The sequence below is a fragment of the Hordeum vulgare genome, chromosome 1H (assembly GCF_904849725.1).
Source record: "Hordeum vulgare subsp. vulgare chromosome 1H, MorexV3_pseudomolecules_assembly, whole genome shotgun sequence".
Classification (NCBI taxonomy): Eukaryota; Viridiplantae; Streptophyta; class Magnoliopsida; order Poales; family Poaceae; genus Hordeum; species Hordeum vulgare.
The window spans coordinates 447,581,844-447,599,924 of NC_058518.1; the positions used below are offsets into that span (position 1 = coordinate 447,581,844).

The 18,081-nt window shown below is 46.0% G+C and overlaps 1 protein-coding gene across 1 annotated transcript; it reads left to right on the forward strand.

Moving 5' to 3' along the window:
- Nucleotides 1-189: 189 nt before the first annotated feature.
- LOC123413587 (WAT1-related protein At5g07050-like) lies at nt 190-2,201 on the forward strand. The gene is made up of 5 exons (XM_045106528.1): nt 190-527; nt 637-699; nt 814-930; nt 1,063-1,480; nt 1,551-2,201. Exons 1-5 carry the CDS (start codon nt 334-336, stop codon nt 1,926-1,928), a joined length of 1,170 nt encoding a protein of 389 aa, XP_044962463.1. The 5' UTR covers nt 190-333; the 3' UTR covers nt 1,929-2,201.
- Nucleotides 2,202-18,081: the final 15,880 nt, after the last annotated feature.

Sequence of the window (18,081 nt, forward strand, 5' to 3'; positions counted from 1 at the left end):
GATTCTTCTCCTCCCTTTTAACCTAAAATATGGCCGGAGGAATTCTACTCGGCAGCCACTAAACGGATCAGCTGTGCATGCTACATTTCTGGAATATACTGATCATCCGAATAATTTGGCGCAAGTTATCCCCCCACCCCACCCCTAACCCCTATATATATGGTCAAGCCTCCCCTCCATTTCGACTCACACTCGCTTGCTTCACTCGATCGATCCTTGAGTTCTGAACACGCCCTGCCATTGACACCTTTCGAGTTACAACCCAACAACCGGTTGCTATCTAGCTAGGGAAAGAAGAAAGACCGAACAGTTTGGTGGATCATATCGATCGCCATGGCTTTCTGTGGTGGTTTCATGGAGAAGGCCAAGCCGTACATCGCCATGATCTCCCTGCAGTTCGGCTACGCCGGCATGAACGTCCTCACCAAGGTCTCTCTTAACGGCGGGATGAGCCACTACGTGCTGGTCGTGTACCGGCACGCCTTCGCCACGCTCGCCATTGCTCCCTTTGCTCTCATCCTCGAGAGGTAGGTAGCTAGCTAGCCATTTTTCTCTTTACTTACCACTGTGGTCTGTGGTAGGGTTGGCCTATACATTTCGTTGTCTAACGAAGCTGGTGATGTTGACGATTTGCAGGAAGGTGAGACCGCAGATGACGTGGTCGATCTTCTTCCAGATCTTCGTCCTTGCGCTACTCGGGTCAGTGCATCGCATGCTTATACCTAGAAAAACATCTCATGAAGATGCATGCAAGCATGCATGTCTGAAGTGACAAGCCGATCTTACCTTGTTGCTCTTCACCTCTTGCTGCAGACCGGTGATCGACCAGAATTTCTACTACGTGGGGCTGAAGTACACCGGCCCGACGTTCGCCTGCGCCATGAGCAACATCCTCCCGGCGATGACCTTCGTCATGGCGGTGATCTTCAGGTGCAATTTCGTTACCAGTTTACTTTATTTGCATACGGTGCGACACACATATATGCATACATGCGTACGTGTGGAACGAGAGAAACCGGTGCCTGACGTTTTGCATGCTGTTTGATTGTGATTGACATACAGGATGGAGAAGATAGAGCTGACGAAGCTGCGGTGCCAGGCCAAGATCTTCGGGACGGTCGTGACAGTGGCCGGCGCGATGCTGATGACGCTCTACAAGGGCCCGCTCATGCACCTGCCATGGACCAACAGCCACGCGCAGCCCGGCGGCGGCGAGGCCGCAGGTGCCGCCGGCGTCGACCCCACCGCCAGGGAGTGGTTCCTGGGCTCCCTCTTCATCATCATCGCCACCCTCGCCTGGGCGTCGCTCTTTATCCTACAGACCCACACCATCAAGAAGTACACCGCCCAGCTCTCCCTCACCACCCTCATCTGCTTCGTCGGCACCATCCAGGCCGTCGCCGTCACCTTCGTCATGGAGCGCCGCGTGTCCGTCTGGACCATCGGCTTCGACATGAACCTCCTCGCCGCCGCCTACGCCGTACGACCACTTACCATTGCACACTTCATCACCATGATCCTGTCGATATTTCGCAGGGGATATTTCGCAGGGGATCGTGACGTCGAGCATCGCGTACTACGTGCAAGGGCTGGTGATCCAGAAGACGGGACCTGTGTTCGCGTCGGCGTTCAGCCCGCTGATGATGATCATCGTGGCCGTCATGGGGTCCTTCATCCTTTCCGAGAAGATATACCTTGGTGCCGTGCTGGGCGCCGTGGTGATCGTGGTCGGGCTCTACGCCGTGCTCTGGGGCAAGCACAAGGAGACGCAGGAGCAGGAGGCGGACGCCAAGGTGGCGCTGCCGGTGGCCTCCAAGGGACCAGACGGCACCAGCGTCGTGCAAGGAGCTGCTACCGCTGCCGGAGATGATGATGGGATGAGGTCGGCCTCCAACGGACGTGGAGCTGGATCGGCTAGTACAGTTTGATGGACCGGGAACCCCAATAATCCAAGCAAGCCCCACCAGCATTAGTTAGCCACCGGAAGGCCGGTGGCTCGCATTTTTGTTCTTGTTTTACGATGTGTGATGATCGATATGCTACACTTATTTGTCACTAGTATACTTATGTCATCTCGGAGAGTGATGTGATTTGCCTTTCCACTTTACCTCTCTAATATAGTAAGTAACCAGCAAAGACCCTGTGTATCAATAATGTTATGAGATTCCAAGCAGCTTTATTACTACTCCCTTCGTAAAGAAATATTGTTATGAGATTCCTGACTTTAGTGATCTATAAACGTTTTTAAATTTACTTACAGAGGGAGTACTAGCAGGCAACCGAAAAGCTTTGTTGGATCTATCAATTCTTGTCTGCATGTATCTAATTGACATCCAACGTTTCATATGGAATTGTTTGCAATTTTGTTGATAGCTTACCTGGCATACAACTTGGTCGTTTCATATAGAATTGACAAAAACTATATTCTCTATTTCTTGAAAAGGGTGCTCAAAAAATTTGGGAACACCTATCCATGAGGTGCCTGAAAAAACGTTTTGCTTTGTCACTTTCTTTCCCATCCATGAGATCTCGATCAGACATCCAACAGCTCTCATCCCTTCTTTCTATTCAAGATGAGAGTTGCCTATATCTTGCTCCTTGCGCTGCTGCTCTCCAACCCTCGTCGAACCGACGGCCTCCACCCCTGCAGTCGTCTTGCTGCCCCCACTCTCTCCTCACCGCAGCCCGCAGCCCGCTGCCCAAGGCCAACCCTCTAAGTAAGGGTGAAGTAGTTGGGATAATCTTTTTTTGAATCTGTTTTTATAGTATATGGTAAGATATTTTAACATTCGACAGCAATCTGAGTCCAATTTATACGATATGGTATAGAATGTGGTATTACTAATATACGGAGGATAATCCATTTTTCTAACCAGATAATCCGACCTTTTAAATTCCAAAACAGATCCATGGGTGAACTTTTAAGAATTAACAAGCGATACATGAATGTTATCTTTGCTTAATTATGAGACAAGACATATGTTTGTTAGTGATTCATTTGACTTATTTTAATACCGTATAGTGCTTTATGTGTTTTTAAAGTGTATAAATATTAATATTTGCTCATTGTTTCAGTATAGTCTTAGTTTGAAGCATAATCTGGTATGTTCAAATCCAGCGATGTTCCATTACCGTCCCATGTTCGAATCTGCATAATCCGGTATTGGAATCTGCATCCATTCCGCTTCTGAATCGAAAAATGAATATGGAATAGGATAAGACATAAGGACTACTTATATATGTTCGGACCCGATTCGGTTTCACCCTTAGCTCTAAGAGCATATCCACTTGTTGGCCCCCCAGGAGCCACTTTTTAGTCAGTTGGGGTTATACCGGCGAAAATTTTGGCATGGGGGGGGGGCTTTTCCAGCCATGCCCCCACCCAACACTAGAAGACAAGAAAGATGAGAGGAAAAAGAGATGAAGTGGGCGAGAGGTATGCACGTGGGTGGGTCATGCAAGAGAGAGAGAGAGAGAGGGGAGATAGGGAGTTGGAGGCTGACAGTGGATCTGTTGCATGCAAATAATAGCGCCGACGCTCCCGGACGTCGTCTGGGACCGCCAGGGTCAATTTTGATTCTAACCGACGAAAAACGGGCTCCTCAGGGCACGATTGGGGCTTCCAGCGGTGACAAGAAATGACCTGGGAGGAGGCTGTTGGGGACGTGGGCTGGAGATTCTCTAAGCCCCATGATATACAACACCGACAACAACCCCACACCTTAACCCGCACTAGTCAAGTTTCGAACTCACTCCTACTGTCGACGCCAGGCTCCCGCTCGTTCACGGTTCAGGCTTCCTATGGAGTCTGCGGCCTCCCCATCACGCGAAGCCGAAAAGCGACTGATGAAAAGATTTTTTTTATCCCTCGGGCCTAAGTGTGGATCGAAAGTGGGCTGCGATTTAATTTCGTCAGTCAGGTCTTGAACTCAAGACCTTTTGGCTCTGATACCATGTAGAAATGCATGCTCTAGCTATGTAACCAAAAGACCAATCTAATAAAAAGACTAGATAATACATTTATACATCAACAAGAACCGAAATGTTTATCATCAGTAATTTCGGGCTCCCAGATGTTGCAGCTAACTAACAGACACGACTTTGTGGTTTTCTTGCGGTAACCAAGTAAATGGCCTGCAACAGGATATGCATGAATCAAGTTGCACGTTGTGGCAGGCTCCTGAGTGCTATGGTTACGCAAGGACACACTACAAAAGCACAGTCGTCACGAAAGATTCATTCGAAAAGTTCCATTCATGAACATACTGCTTGTGCAACAAATGCAGGGCTTGCCGTACGTCACCCGAGAATGTTTGTGTCTGGTACGTGGAGTTGGATTCAGACTCCACTGAGATGACACTCGACACTTGTTGCTTTCTGGTAACTTGAGCTATCACTTTGGTAACTATGCAGAGAACCGTAGATGCATGTACGAGTGCTTCTAGTTAAGGGTAGATAAGGAAACGTCGATGTAAAAGGACCTTGGGTGCACCTCAAATATGTTTCAGGCTGGCCTATCTAGTTCCTACCGTGGTTGTGGATATATGGTTAAGTTTGTTACGATGGAACCTACCCATCACGTTTCAAGTTCTAGAGTTGAAACTGACGTTTGGATTTTTCTAAATTTATTTTAGATTTTTAGTGATATTTGTTTGGCGGTAGAAGATGTTCCTGTCGACTATGCGGTGTCTGACTTTGTCAATTTTAAAATATTATTTTATCAATTTTAAAATATTGTGCCGGCTCAGAGATGCTAATGTGGATATGCTTGCATCGGTTTATACATATGAGTATATGTGTGTATATGTCAGCATCTGCTATTGTACTTTGTTAAAAAAATTAATGCGGCTGTGGTTGTTTGCTAAAAAAACAGTCTGGTTACTAATCAAAGTCTCCAGGTTTATCTCCGTGACAAATTGCGTATCACTAAGGATCAAATGAAGAATTTTATCCTAGCCAATCGATTGCTCAAGGGAAAATCTGGCTACATAAAAAATTAAGTATGCTAATTAAGTATGCTCTACTATTGCATAAATGATGTTGATTACATTCCTAACTAGGTTATTATTATATATTCAACAGCAACTGCCAAATGATGTAGTGCATCTGTTGATGCACCCAGAAGGTCATATGAAAATTAAAAGCCCGCTGAGGGCTGAGTTCGATGCTCCATACTCGAGTAACCGCAAATCAAAAAGACTCCAAATTGAAGCATGGAGAGAAATAAAGAAGGATCGCAAGCCAAAAGTTAGAGACCGTTGGATCTCTGTGCTTCATCATGGAAACATAGGTGTTATTCTGTTTTATGACATTATACCTAGGAGCGAGGACTAGGTCTTATGAGAGGCATGTTTTTATGGTTTATATTAACTTGGCATGATCGATTAGGATGCATGCATATGGTGACTATTATGATGTTTTTCTGTTTTATGAGATTTTAACTTGGTATATGATTAAGATGATGATGAGTTCTTGATGAGTACGTAAGATGATGATGAGTTATATGACATGATACTTTATGTGTACGCTATGATGAGAATAATGCATGTTTATTATGATACGATGAAACTATTGTTTAGAGCATGCACAAATACGTAGAGGGGGCATAAATACAAAGGAAATTAGAAATTGAAAGTAGGAATATTAGCAGTAGCGTTGGAATATTAGCAGTAGCGCTAGCTTAGCAGTAGCGCTTTCTTTATTCCAGCGCTACTGATAACATAGAAACCAGTAGCGTTTTTTTATCCAGTAGTACTGGTAACAGGTTAGCTGTAGCGCCTTAGCAGTAGCGCTGGCCCCAGCGCTACTTGTAAGGGTAAAACCACCGCTACTAGTAGCCTTTCTCCTACTAGTGGCTAATTGAAGCTTCGGAGTTCTCCGAATAGGATTGGAGGCGCTGGATCGAGATATCTAACTGCCGTCCTCCACAATCGAAGAATTATGCTCGCGACGATGATCCCAGGTTCCATGTCGACCCAGATATGTCGACATATTTGAGGACGGGGTCTTTTTCCACGCGAGAATTGATGACTCTGAGATTGCTCTTACAATGGATCACCCTAGGATACTCCCTTCCTTAACTGGGGGTAAAAAGAAGGCCTCTTCCCGAAAAGGGTGCCCGTCCCCCGCTGCACCAACTCCCATTCCCAAGAGTCATCGCTCCATGCGCCAAACATTGGTTAGTACAACGCGGGCCGAACCCGCGCCAACCAATGATAGGGCCTCTAAGCGCGGAGCAACCACACATACTGCCTCAACCGCACCCCTGCCAAGAGGTAATGAATTTAAACTCATAATTTGGGTGTTGTTTACGGCCACTTGTGGGCATTCTGTAAAGCCTAGAATAACGCTCGAGAAGATTCCTTTTTTATTTCGTTAATGTCGTGTAATTTAATTGGTTGTCGCATTCATCATCGCATCATGCGCGTCATCCACATTGCATCGACACTCCGTTGCTGTCATTTTTCGAACTTGCATCCTTTATTACTTGTTGGTTCTCTCTATTCTTTTTGTTGACCGTTTCGAGACCAACCACACACGTACGCACCCGCAACATCGTTAAAATATTGTTTTGAAAAGTGTGTATAAAACTATCTTGGAATGGGTTGAAAGTTGGCGTGCAATCTTAATATAGTGTAAGTAGACCTCCTACCAAATTTTGTCGCTTTCGGAGGATGAAGAGGTTGTTTGGCCTAAAACTCAGAAGTTTTGGTGCTTGAAAACTCTGTCATGAGCTGCCAATCTCCCTCTCATCTCATCCTAACACCCCACTACACAGACCACCTGGCCCACCTAGCCAATCCTTGCAACCGGAGTCGTGTGATTGCGATCGCACAGTCAAAATCGGCCCCAAAACCCCCTAACCCTAACCCCTTTGTTATATAAGGTAGTGTTGGAAATATGCCCTAGAGGCAATAATAAAATGTTTATTATCATATTTCCTTGTTCATGATAATCGTCTATTGTTCATGCTATAATTGTATTAACAGGAAACAGTAATACATGTGTGAATAAATAGATCACAATGTGTCCCTAGCAAGCCTCTAGTTGGCTAGCTCGTTAGTCAATAGATGATCATGGTTTCCTGATCATGGGCATTAGATGTCATTGATAATGGGATCACATCATTGGGAGAATGATGTGATGGACAAGACCCAATCCTAAGCATAGCACTAGATCGTATTGTTCGTATGCTAAAGCTTTTCTAATGTCAAGTGTCTTTTCCTTCGACAGTGAGATTGTGCAACTCCCGGATACTGTAGGACTGCTTTGGGTGTATCAAACGTCACAACGTAACTGGGTGACTATAAAGGTGCACTACGGGTATCTCTGAAAGTGTCTGTTGGGTTGGTACGAATCGAGATCGGGATTTGTCACTCCGTGTGACGGAGAGGTATCTCTGGGCCCACTCGGTAGAACATCATCATGAGCTCAATGTGAGTAAGGAGTTAGTCACATGATGACGTGCTACGGAACGAGTAAAGAGACTTACCGGTAACGAGATTGAACAAGGTATAGGTATACCGACGATCGAATCTCGGGCAAGTTCTATACCGACAGACAAAGGGAATTGTATACGGGATTGATTGAATTCTTGACATCGTGGTTCATCCGATGAGATCATCGTGGAGCAAGTGGGAGCCACCATGGGTATCCAGACCCCGCTGATGGTTATTGTCCGGAGAGGTGTCTCGGTCATGTCTGCCTGTCTCCCGAACCCGTAGGGTCTACACACTTAAGGTTCGATGACGCTAGGGTTATAGGGAATTGTTATACGAGGTTACCGAAAGTTTTTCGGAGTCCAGGGTGAGATCCCGGACGTCACGAGGAGCTCCAGAATGGTCCGGAGGTAAAGATTGATATATAGGACGGATGGTTTTGGACACCGGAAGTGTTTCGGGCATCACTGGTGACGTACCGGGACCACCGGAGGTGGCCCCGAGGGTCCACCGAAGGGGGGCAACGACCCCAAGAGGCTAGATGGACCAAGTGCGGGAGGGAACCAGCTCCTAGGTGTGCTGGTGCTCCTCCCACACCCAGCCCAATGCGCAAGTGGTGGGGAGAGGGGGCAACCCTAGGCGCAGGTGGGCCTTAGGCCCACCAGGTGGTGCGCCACCCCCTCCCACCCTAGCCGCCGCCCCCTTTCCCATCTGGTGGCCGCCGGCCCCTAGGGAGGGAACCCTAGGGGTGGCGCAACCCCTCCCCCTCCTCCAATAAATAGAGAGGGGTTTTGGCCCTTGGGAAATAGACTTCTCCCTTTCCCTCGGCGCAACCCTGCCCTTCTTCCTCCTCCTCTCTGCCGGTGCTTGGCGAAGCCGTGCCGGGAGACCTCATCTCTCCATCGACACCACGTCATCGTGCTGCTGGAGTTCTTCCCCAACCTCTCCCTCTTCCTTGCTGGATCAAGGTGTGGGAGACGTCACCGGGCTGCACGTGTGTTGAACGCGGAGGTGCCGTAGTTCGGCACTAGATCGGAATCGCTGCGAGTACGACTCCATCAAACGCGTTCTAGCAACGCTTCCGCTTAGCGATCTTTAAAGGTATGAAGATGCTCTTACCTGTCTCTCGTTCCTGGTCTCTCCATAGGAAGATCTGAATATGCGTAGGAAAATTTTGAATTTATGCTACGTTTCCCAACAGTGGCATCCGAGCCAGGTTTTCTATGCGTAGATTCTATGCACGAGTAGAACACAAAAGTTGTGGGCGATGATTTGTCAATTTGCTTGCCGCTACTAGTCTTATTCTTTTCCGGCGGTATTGTGGGATGAAGCGGCCCGGACCGACTTTACACGTACGCTTACGTGAGACTGGTTCCACCGACAGACATGCACACTGTGCATAAAGGTGGCTAGCGGGTGTCTGTCTCTCCTACTCTAGTCGGATTGGATTTGATGAAAAGGGTCCTTATGAAGGGTAAATAGCTTTGGCATATCATCGTTGTGGATGTCACGTAGGTATGAAGGCGTTCTTGCTAGAAACCAAAATCAGCCGCGTAAAACTTGCAACAACAATTAGAGGACGTCTAACTTGTTTTTGCAGGGTTTGACATGTGATGTGATATGGCCAAAGTTGTGATGTTGCATGTATGATGTATGAGATGATCATGTTATTGTAATAGGTTTCACGACTTGCATGTCGATGAGTATGACAACCGGCAGGAGCCATAGGAGTTGTCTTAATTTATTGTATGAGATGCAACGCCATGTGCTTACTACTTTTACTTCATTGCTAACGGTTAGCTATAGTAGTCGTGATAGTAGTAGTTGGCGTGACGACTTCACGGAGACACGATGATGGAGATCATGATGATGGAGATCATGGTGTCACGCCGGTGACGATGATGATCATGCGATGCCTGAAGATGGAGATCGAAAGAGCAAATATGATAATGGCCATATCATGTCACTATATGATTGCATTGTGATGTTTATCATGTTTTACATCTTATTGCTTAGAACGACGGTAGCATAATAAGATGACCCCTCTTAAAATTTCGAGAACGTATTCCCCTAAGTGTGCACCGTTGCGAAGGTTCGTTGTCTCGAAGCACCACGTGATGATCGGGTGTGATAGATTCTAACGTTCGCATACAACGGGTGTAAGCCAGATTTACACACGCGAAACACCTAGGTTGACTCAACGAGCTTAGCATGTACATACATGACCTCGAATACAAGAGACCGAAAGGTCGAACATGAGTCGTATGGTTGAATACGATCAGCATGAAGTTGCTCACCATGGTAACTAGTCCGTCTCACGTGATGATCGGACACGGGTTAGTCAACATGGATCATGTATCACTTAGATGACTAGAGGGATGTCGATTTAAGTGGGAGTTCATACTTAATTTGATTAAATGAACTTAATTGTCATGAACTTAGTCTAAAAGTTGTCTTTATAAATATTGTAGATGGCCAACGTCAACCCCAATTTCAACGCATTCCTAGAGAAAAAAAGATGAAAGATGATGGTAGCAACTATGCGGACTGGGTTCGCAACTTGAAGCTCATCCTTGAAGCAGCTAAAAAGGCTTATGTCCTTGATGCGCCGCTAGGTGACCCTCCCGCTCCGGCAGCAGCCCAGGACATTCTGAACGTCTGGCAAACGCGGAGTGATGACTACTCTCTGGTTAGGAGTGGAATGTTATACAGTTTAGAAACGGGGCTCCAAAGGCATTTTGAGCAACACGGAGCATATGAGATGTTCCAGGAGCTGAAGCTAGTTTTTCAAGCTCATGCCCGTGTCGAGAGATATGAAGTCTCTGACAAGTTATTTAGCTGTAAGATGGAGGAGAACAGTTCTGTCAGTGAGCACATACTCAAAATGTCTGGGTTACACGGTCGTGTGACTTCACTTGGAGTCGAACTTCCGGATGATGCTATAATCGACAGAATCCTCCAGTCTCTCCCACCAAGCTACAAAGGCTTTGTTCTTAACTACAACATGCAAGGGATGGAAAAGACCATTCCCGAGTTGTACTCGATGCTCAAGTCTGCAGAAGTAGAAATCAAGAAAGAGCATCAAGTCTTGATGGTCAACAAGACCACTAGTTTCAAGAAAGGCAAGGGTAAGAAGAACTTCAAGAAAGACGGCAAAGCTGTTGCCGCGCCCGGTAATCCAGATGCTGGGAAGAATAAAAAGAATGGACCCAAGCCTGAGACTGAGTGCTTCTATTCCAAGGGAAAAGGTCACTGGAAGCGGAACTGCCCCAAATACTTAGCGGACAAGAAGGCCGGCAACATTAATGGTATATGTGATATACATGTTATTGATGTGTACCTTACCAGCGCTCGCAGTAGCTCCTGGGTATTTGATACCGGTGTTGTTGCTCACATTCGCAACTCAAAGCAGGAACTACGAAATAAGCGGAGACTAGCCAAGGACAAGGTGACGATGCGCGTGGGGAATGGTTCCAAAGACGATGTGATCGCCATCGGCACGCTACCTCTACATCTACCGTTGGGATTAGTTTTAAACCTTAATAATTGTTATTTAGTACCAGCTTTGAGCATGAATATTGTATCAGGGTCTTGCTTAATGCGAGACGGCTACTCATTTAAGTCAGAGAATAATGGTTGTTCTATTTATATGAGTGATATGTTTTATGGTCATGCTCCGCTGGTGAATGGTTTATTCTTGATGAATCTCGATCGTGATGTTACACATATTCATAATGTGAGTACCAAAAGATGTAAAGTTGATAATGATAGTCCCACATACTTGTGGCACTGCCGCCTTGGTCATATCGGCGTTAAGCGCATGAAGAAGCTCCATACTGATGGACTATTAGAGTCTCTTGACTTTGAATCATTTGACACATGCGAACCGTGCCTCATGGGCAAGATGACTAAGACTCCATTCTTAGGAATAATGGAGAGAGCAACCGACTTATTGGAAATAATACATACTGATGTGTGCGGTCCAATGAACGTTGAAGCTCGCGGTGGCTATCGTTATGTTCTCACTCTCACCGATGATTTGAGTAGGTATGGGTATATCTACTTGATGAAGCACAAATCTGAGACATTTGAAAAGTTCAAGGAATTTCAGAGTGAGGTCGAGAACCAACGTGACAGAAAAATTAAGTGTCTACGATCTGATCGTGGAGGAGAATATTTGAGTCGCGAGTTTGGCACACACCTAAGGAAGTGTGGAATCATTTCACAACTGACGCCGCCTGGCACACCGCAACGCAACGGAGTGTCTGAACGTCATAATCGCACTTTATTAGATATGGTACGATATATGATGTCTCTTACCGACTTACCGCTATCATTTTGGGGATACGCATTAGAAACTGCAGCATTCACTTTAAATAGGGCACCGTCTAAATCCGTTGAGACGACACCGTATGAACTATGGTTTGGCAAGAAACCTAAGTTGTCGTTTCTTAAAGTTTGGGGCTGCGATGCTTATGTGAAGAAACTTCAACCAGAAAAGCTCGAACCCAAAGCGGAGAAATGCGTATTCATAGGATACCCTAAGGAAACTATTGGGTATACCTTCTATCTTAGATCCGAAGGTAAAACCTTTGTTGCCAAGAACGGATCCTTTCTAGAGAAAGAGTTTCTCTCGAAAGAAGTAAGTGGGAGGAAGGTAGAACTTGATGAGGTAATTACACCCCTCTTGAACAGGATAGTAGCGCAGCGCGGGAAGTTGTTCCTATGGCGCCTACACCAACTGAAGAGGAAGTTAATGATGATGGTCATGAAGCTTCGGATCAAGTTACTACTGAACCGCGAAGGTCCACAAGGGCACGCTCCGCACCAGAGTGGTATGGCAACCCTGTGATGGAAATCATGTTGTTAGACAACGGTGAACCTTCGAACTATGAAGAAGCGATGGCGGGCCCGGATTCCAACAAATGGATTGAGGCTATGAAATCCGAGATAGGATCCATGTATGAGAACAAAGTATGGACTTTGGTGGACTTGCCCGATGACCGGCGAGCCATAGAAATTAAATGGATCTTCAAGAAGAAGACTGATGCAAACGGTAATGTAACCGTTTACAAAGCTCGACTTGTCGCAAAGGGTTTTCGACAAATTCAAGGATTTGACTACGAAGAGACTTTCCCTCCTGTAGCGAAGCTGAAATCAGTCCGAATCATGTTAGCAATTGCCGCCTTTGATGATTATGAAATTTGGCAAATGGACGTCAAAATAGCGTTCCTTAACGGGAACCTCAAGGAAGAGTTGTATATGATGCAACCAGAAGGTTTTGTCGACCCTAAGGGTGCTAACAAAGTGTGCAAGCTCCAACGCTCCATCTATGGGCCGGTGCAAGCATCTCGGAGTTGGAACATTCGCTTTAATGAGGTGATTAAAGCGTTTGGGGTCATACAGGTTTACGGAGAAGCCTGTCTGTACAAGAAAGTGAGTGGGAGCTCTGTAGCTTTCCTCATACTGTATGTGGATGACATATTATTGATGGGGAATAATATAGAGATGTTGGAGAGCATAAAGGCCTATTTGAACAAAAGTTTTTCAATGAAGGACCTTGGAGAAGCTGCATACATATTAGGCATCAAGATCTATAGAGATAGATCAAGACGCCTCATAGGTCTTTCGCAAAGTACATACCTTGACAAGATATTGAAGAAGTTCAATATGGAAAACTCAAAGAAAGGGTTCTTGACAGTTTTGCAAGGTATGAGATTGAGTAAGACTCAGTCGCCGACCACGGCAGCAGATAGAGAGAAGATGAGTTCTGTCCCCTACGCATCAGCCGTGGGCTCTCTAATGTATGCCATGCTGTGTACTAGACCTGATATAAACCTTGCCATAAGTTTGGTAGGGAGGTACCAAAGTGATCCCGGTATGGAACACTGGACAGCGGTCAAGAATATCCTTAAGTACCTGAAAAGGACTAAGGAAATGTTTCTAGTTTATGGAGGTGACGAAGAGCTCGTCGTAAAGGGTTACGTCGACGCTAGCTTCGACACAGATCCGGATGACTCTAAGTCACAGACCGGATACATATATGTGTTGAATGGTGGGGCAGTGAGCTGGTGCAGCAGCAACCAAGAATTCGTGGCAGCATCTACATGTGAAGCGGAGTACATAGCTGCTTCAGAAGTAGCTCATGAAGGAATTTGGATGAAGGAGCTCATCACCGACCTTGGAGTGGTTCCAAGCGCGTCGGGTCCAATGACACTCTTCTGTGATAACACTGGGCCATTGCCATAGCCACGGAGCCCAGGTTTCACCAGAAGACGAAGCACATCAAACGCCGCTACAACTCCATCCAGGACCATGTCCAGAGTGGAGTGATAGATATTTGTAAAGTACACACGGATCTGAATATTGCAGACCCATTGACTAAACCTCTTCCACGAGCAAAACATGATCAACACCATAATGCTATGGGTGTTCGATACATCACAATGTAACTAGATTATTGATTCTAGTGCAAGTGGGAGACTGTTGGAAATATGCCCTAGAGGCAATAATAAAATGGTTATTATCATATTTCCTTGTTCATGATAATCGTCTATTGTTCATGCTATAATTGTATTAACAGGAAACAGTAATACATGTGCGAATAAATAGATCACAATGTGTCCCTAGCAAGCCTCTAGTTGGCTAGCTCGTTGGTCAATAGATGATCATGGTTTCCTGATCATGGGCATTAGATGTCATTGATAACGGGATCACATCAATCGGAGAATGATATGATGGACAAGACCCAATCCTAAGCATAGCACTAGATCGTATTGTTCGTATGCTAAAGCTTTTCTAATGTCAAGTGTCTTTTCCTTCGACCGTGAGATTGTGCAACTCCCGGATACCGTAGGAGTGCTTTGGGTGTATCAAACGTCACAACGTAACTGGGTGACTATAAAGGTGCACTACGGGTATCTCTGAAAGTGTTTGTTGGGTTGGTATGAATCGAGATCGGGATTTGTCACTCCGTGTGACGGAGAGGTATCTCTGGGCCCACTCGGTAGAACATCATCATGAGCTCAATGTGACTAAGGAGTTAGTCACACGATGACGTGCTACGGAACGAGTAAAGAGACTTACCGGTAACGAGATTGAACAAGGTATAGGTATACCGACGATCGAATCTCGGGCAAGTTCTATACCGACAGAAAAAGGGAATTGTATACGGGATTGATTGAATCCTTGACATCGTGGTTCATCCGATGAGATCATCGTGGAGCAAGTGGGAGCCACCATGGTTATCCAGACCCCGCTGATGGTTATTGGCCGGAGAGGTGTCTCGGTCATGTTTGCCTGTCTCTCGAACCCGTAGGGTTTACACACTTAAGGTTCGATGACGCTAGGGTTATAGGGAATTGTTATACGAGGTTACTGAAAGTTTTTTGGAGTGCCGGATGATATCCCGGACGTCACGAGGAGCTCCGTAATGGTCCGGAGGTAAAGATTGATATATAGGATGGATGGTTTTGGACACCGGAAGTGTTTCGGGCGTCGCCGGTAACGTACCGGGACCACCGGAGGTGGCCCCGGGGGTCCATCGAAGGGGGGCAACGACCCCAAGAGGCTAGATGGGCCAAGTGTGGGAGGGAACCAGCCCCTAGGTGGGCTGGTGCGCCTCCCACACCCAGCCCAATGCGCAAGTGGTGGGGAGAGGGGGCAACCCTAGGCGTAGGTGGGCCTTAGGCCCACCAGGTGGTGCGCCACCCCCTCCCACCCTAGCCGCCGCCCCCCCTTTCCCATCTGGTGGCCGCCGGCCCCTAGTGAGGGAACCCTAGGGGTGGTGCAGCCCCTCCCCCTCCTCCTATAAATTGAGAGGGGTTTTGGCCCTTGGGAGATAGACTTCTCCCTCTCCCTCGGCGCAGCCCTGCCCTTCTTCCTCCTCCTCTCTGCCGGTGCTTGGTGAAGCCGTGTCGGGAGACCTCGTCTCTCCATCGACACCACGCCGTCGTGCTGCTGGATTTCTTCCCCAACCTCTCCCTCTTCCTTGCTAGATCAAGGTGCGGGAGACGTCACCGGGCTGCACGTGTGTTGAACGCGGAGGTGCCGTAGTTCGACACTAGATCGGAATCGCTGCGAGTACGACTCCATCAACCGCGTTCTAGCAACGCTTACGCTTAGGGATCTTCAAAGGTATGAAGATGCTCTTACCCCTCTCTCGTTGCTGGTCTCTCCATAGGAAGATCTGATTATGCGTAGGAAAATTTTGAATTTATGCTACGTTTCCCAACAGGTAGCTTCCCACGTCCAATTTTGGCCTAATCCCTCTTCATCCTAGGGCTTCGTGCCACACATGTCCAATTTTCCTGCCATGGGAGTAGACCAAGCTAGGCCAAAAGCCTAAGCTTGGGGGAGTACGTGTTCTCACTCACCTTACATTCATGTTCATGCTTTCACTTTGTTAGCCGGTGTTTACACTCTGCCACTTTATTATCCATGCTAGTTTATTTTCGTTTTCTTGTTTTCTTGTTTTGTGTCCTTTTGAGAAACCCCAAAAAGATTTTCCTTTCTTCTTTTGCTTGTTGGGAGTTTTCCCGTGTAAATAGTTTTCTTTTTCTTTGGGTCAAGGTAGAAGATATTGGTTACAATGTTTAGTGGCTCTTGCATGCATACCTGTTTAGCTTTCAAAGAGCCATATTACTTTGTCTTCTCCTTTGTGTTTGCCTGCAGATTCAGCTTAGTCCAATGCACGGGCACTCTTATTATTGTTCACATCGTTCGATCGTGCAAGTGAAAGGCAATAATGATGATATATGATGAAGTGACTGAGACTGGAAAAGCTGGTATGAACTCTATCTATTTTGTTTTTGTAAATATGACTAGCTTGTCGTCCCACATTCATCTTTGTTATGAGAGAACCACGTTTGCAATGACAACTTAGAGATCATAGTTTCTGATGCCATGCTTAATTAGCTGAGAGCTTATAATGGTTTGTCTTGAATGCCAACATAGATTTTGAGATGACTATGATGTAGTATGATAGGATGGTATTCTCCTTTGAATGATTCAAGTGGCTTGACTTGGCGCATGTTCATGCATGTAGTTGAAACAAAATCAAGATAGCCTCTATGATGTTCTGTTCATGGTGATTTATATCATGTTCATGCTTGCACTCAATGTTAGTCAAACTCATTGCATCTTGATGACTGTTGTCGCTCTCTAGTTGGTCGCTTCCCAGTCTTTTGCTAGCCTTCACTTGTACTAAGCGGAATACTGCTTGTGCATCCACTTCCATAAACCCAAAAGTTTTTCCATGAGAGTCCACCATAGCTACATATTTGCGGTATCTACCTGCTGTTCCAAGTAAATTTGCATGTGCCATTCTCTAAACCTTCAAGAAATAATCTGTTTTGGATCCCCGAACCGCTCATGTGGTGACAGGGGGCTATTGATATCTTCCATGTTAGGCGTATTATCCTCGACATGTGTTTATTCACTGTCATTCACGAGAAAAGGGGCCGGTAATTGGAATGCCCAGTTCCACGCCTAAATCGAAAACATAACTGTAAAACAAGACTCCCCCCAAGTTGATGTTAGTATGGACGGTACCCGAGGATTCGACTCGCCGTGGAGTGTGATTGATTGTTGGTGGGGGAGTTAAAACTCTACTTTTTTGTTTGGGAACCGCCTATAGCATGAGTAGCATGGAAGATATTGAGAACTCATGGTCATTGCGTTGACAAAGAAAGCATGCCACCCAAAATTATTATCTCTGTTTTCAAAGCTTGAGCTCTGGCAACTCTGCAAATCAATGCTTCCCTCTACGAAGGGCATGTCTATTTATTTTCCTGTTGAGTCATCCTCTTCTTGTATAAGCACTAATTAGAGAGCACCTCTGTCATTTTTATGCTTTGCTTTTGATTGATATTGAGTATGACTATGACTGGATCTTCGTTGCTATGAATTACAATGTTTAGTCAGCCCTTGATCTTTGAAAGTGCTCTGCATTTATGTTTTGCAGTCTCAGAAAGAGCTAGCGATATACCACCTATTCATATTACTTCATGCTTGTTTTGATTGAAGTGTTGGTATCTAAAACTCATTATTCTTTGCTCGCTAGCTAATTATGCCATTGATATTAGTTTACCGTGAGACCTTTGTGTCACTTGCTTATGTGGTTAACTTGTGATCTTGCTGAAATTCTGGTTATGAGTTATACATAGTTGCAACAACAAGATCAAACAGATTTTGTCAAAGTTTTTCTTTCTCTTTCAGTTTGTCAACTGAGTTGCTTGAGGACAAGCAAGGTTTTTAGCTTGGGGGAGTTGATACGTCTCCATAGTATCTACTTTTCCAAACTCTTTTGCCCTTGTTTTGGACTCTAATTTGCATGATTTGAATGGAACTAACCTGGACTGACACTGTTTTCAGCATAATTGCCTTGGTGTTGTTTTTGTGCAGAAATGAAAGTTCTCGGAACGTCCTGAAAATTGACGGAGAATATTTCTGGAAAATATGAAAAATCCCTGCGCAAAGATCCACCGGAGGGGATGGGCCAGTGGGCCACAAGCCGTGTAGCCGCCGCCCCCCTGGTGGTGGCTACCAAGCTTGTGGGGCCCACGTGGCTCTGCCGCCCCCAAACTCAGCTCTATAAATTCACTTTCGCCCCGGAAAAAATCAAGAGAGAAGATTTCATCGC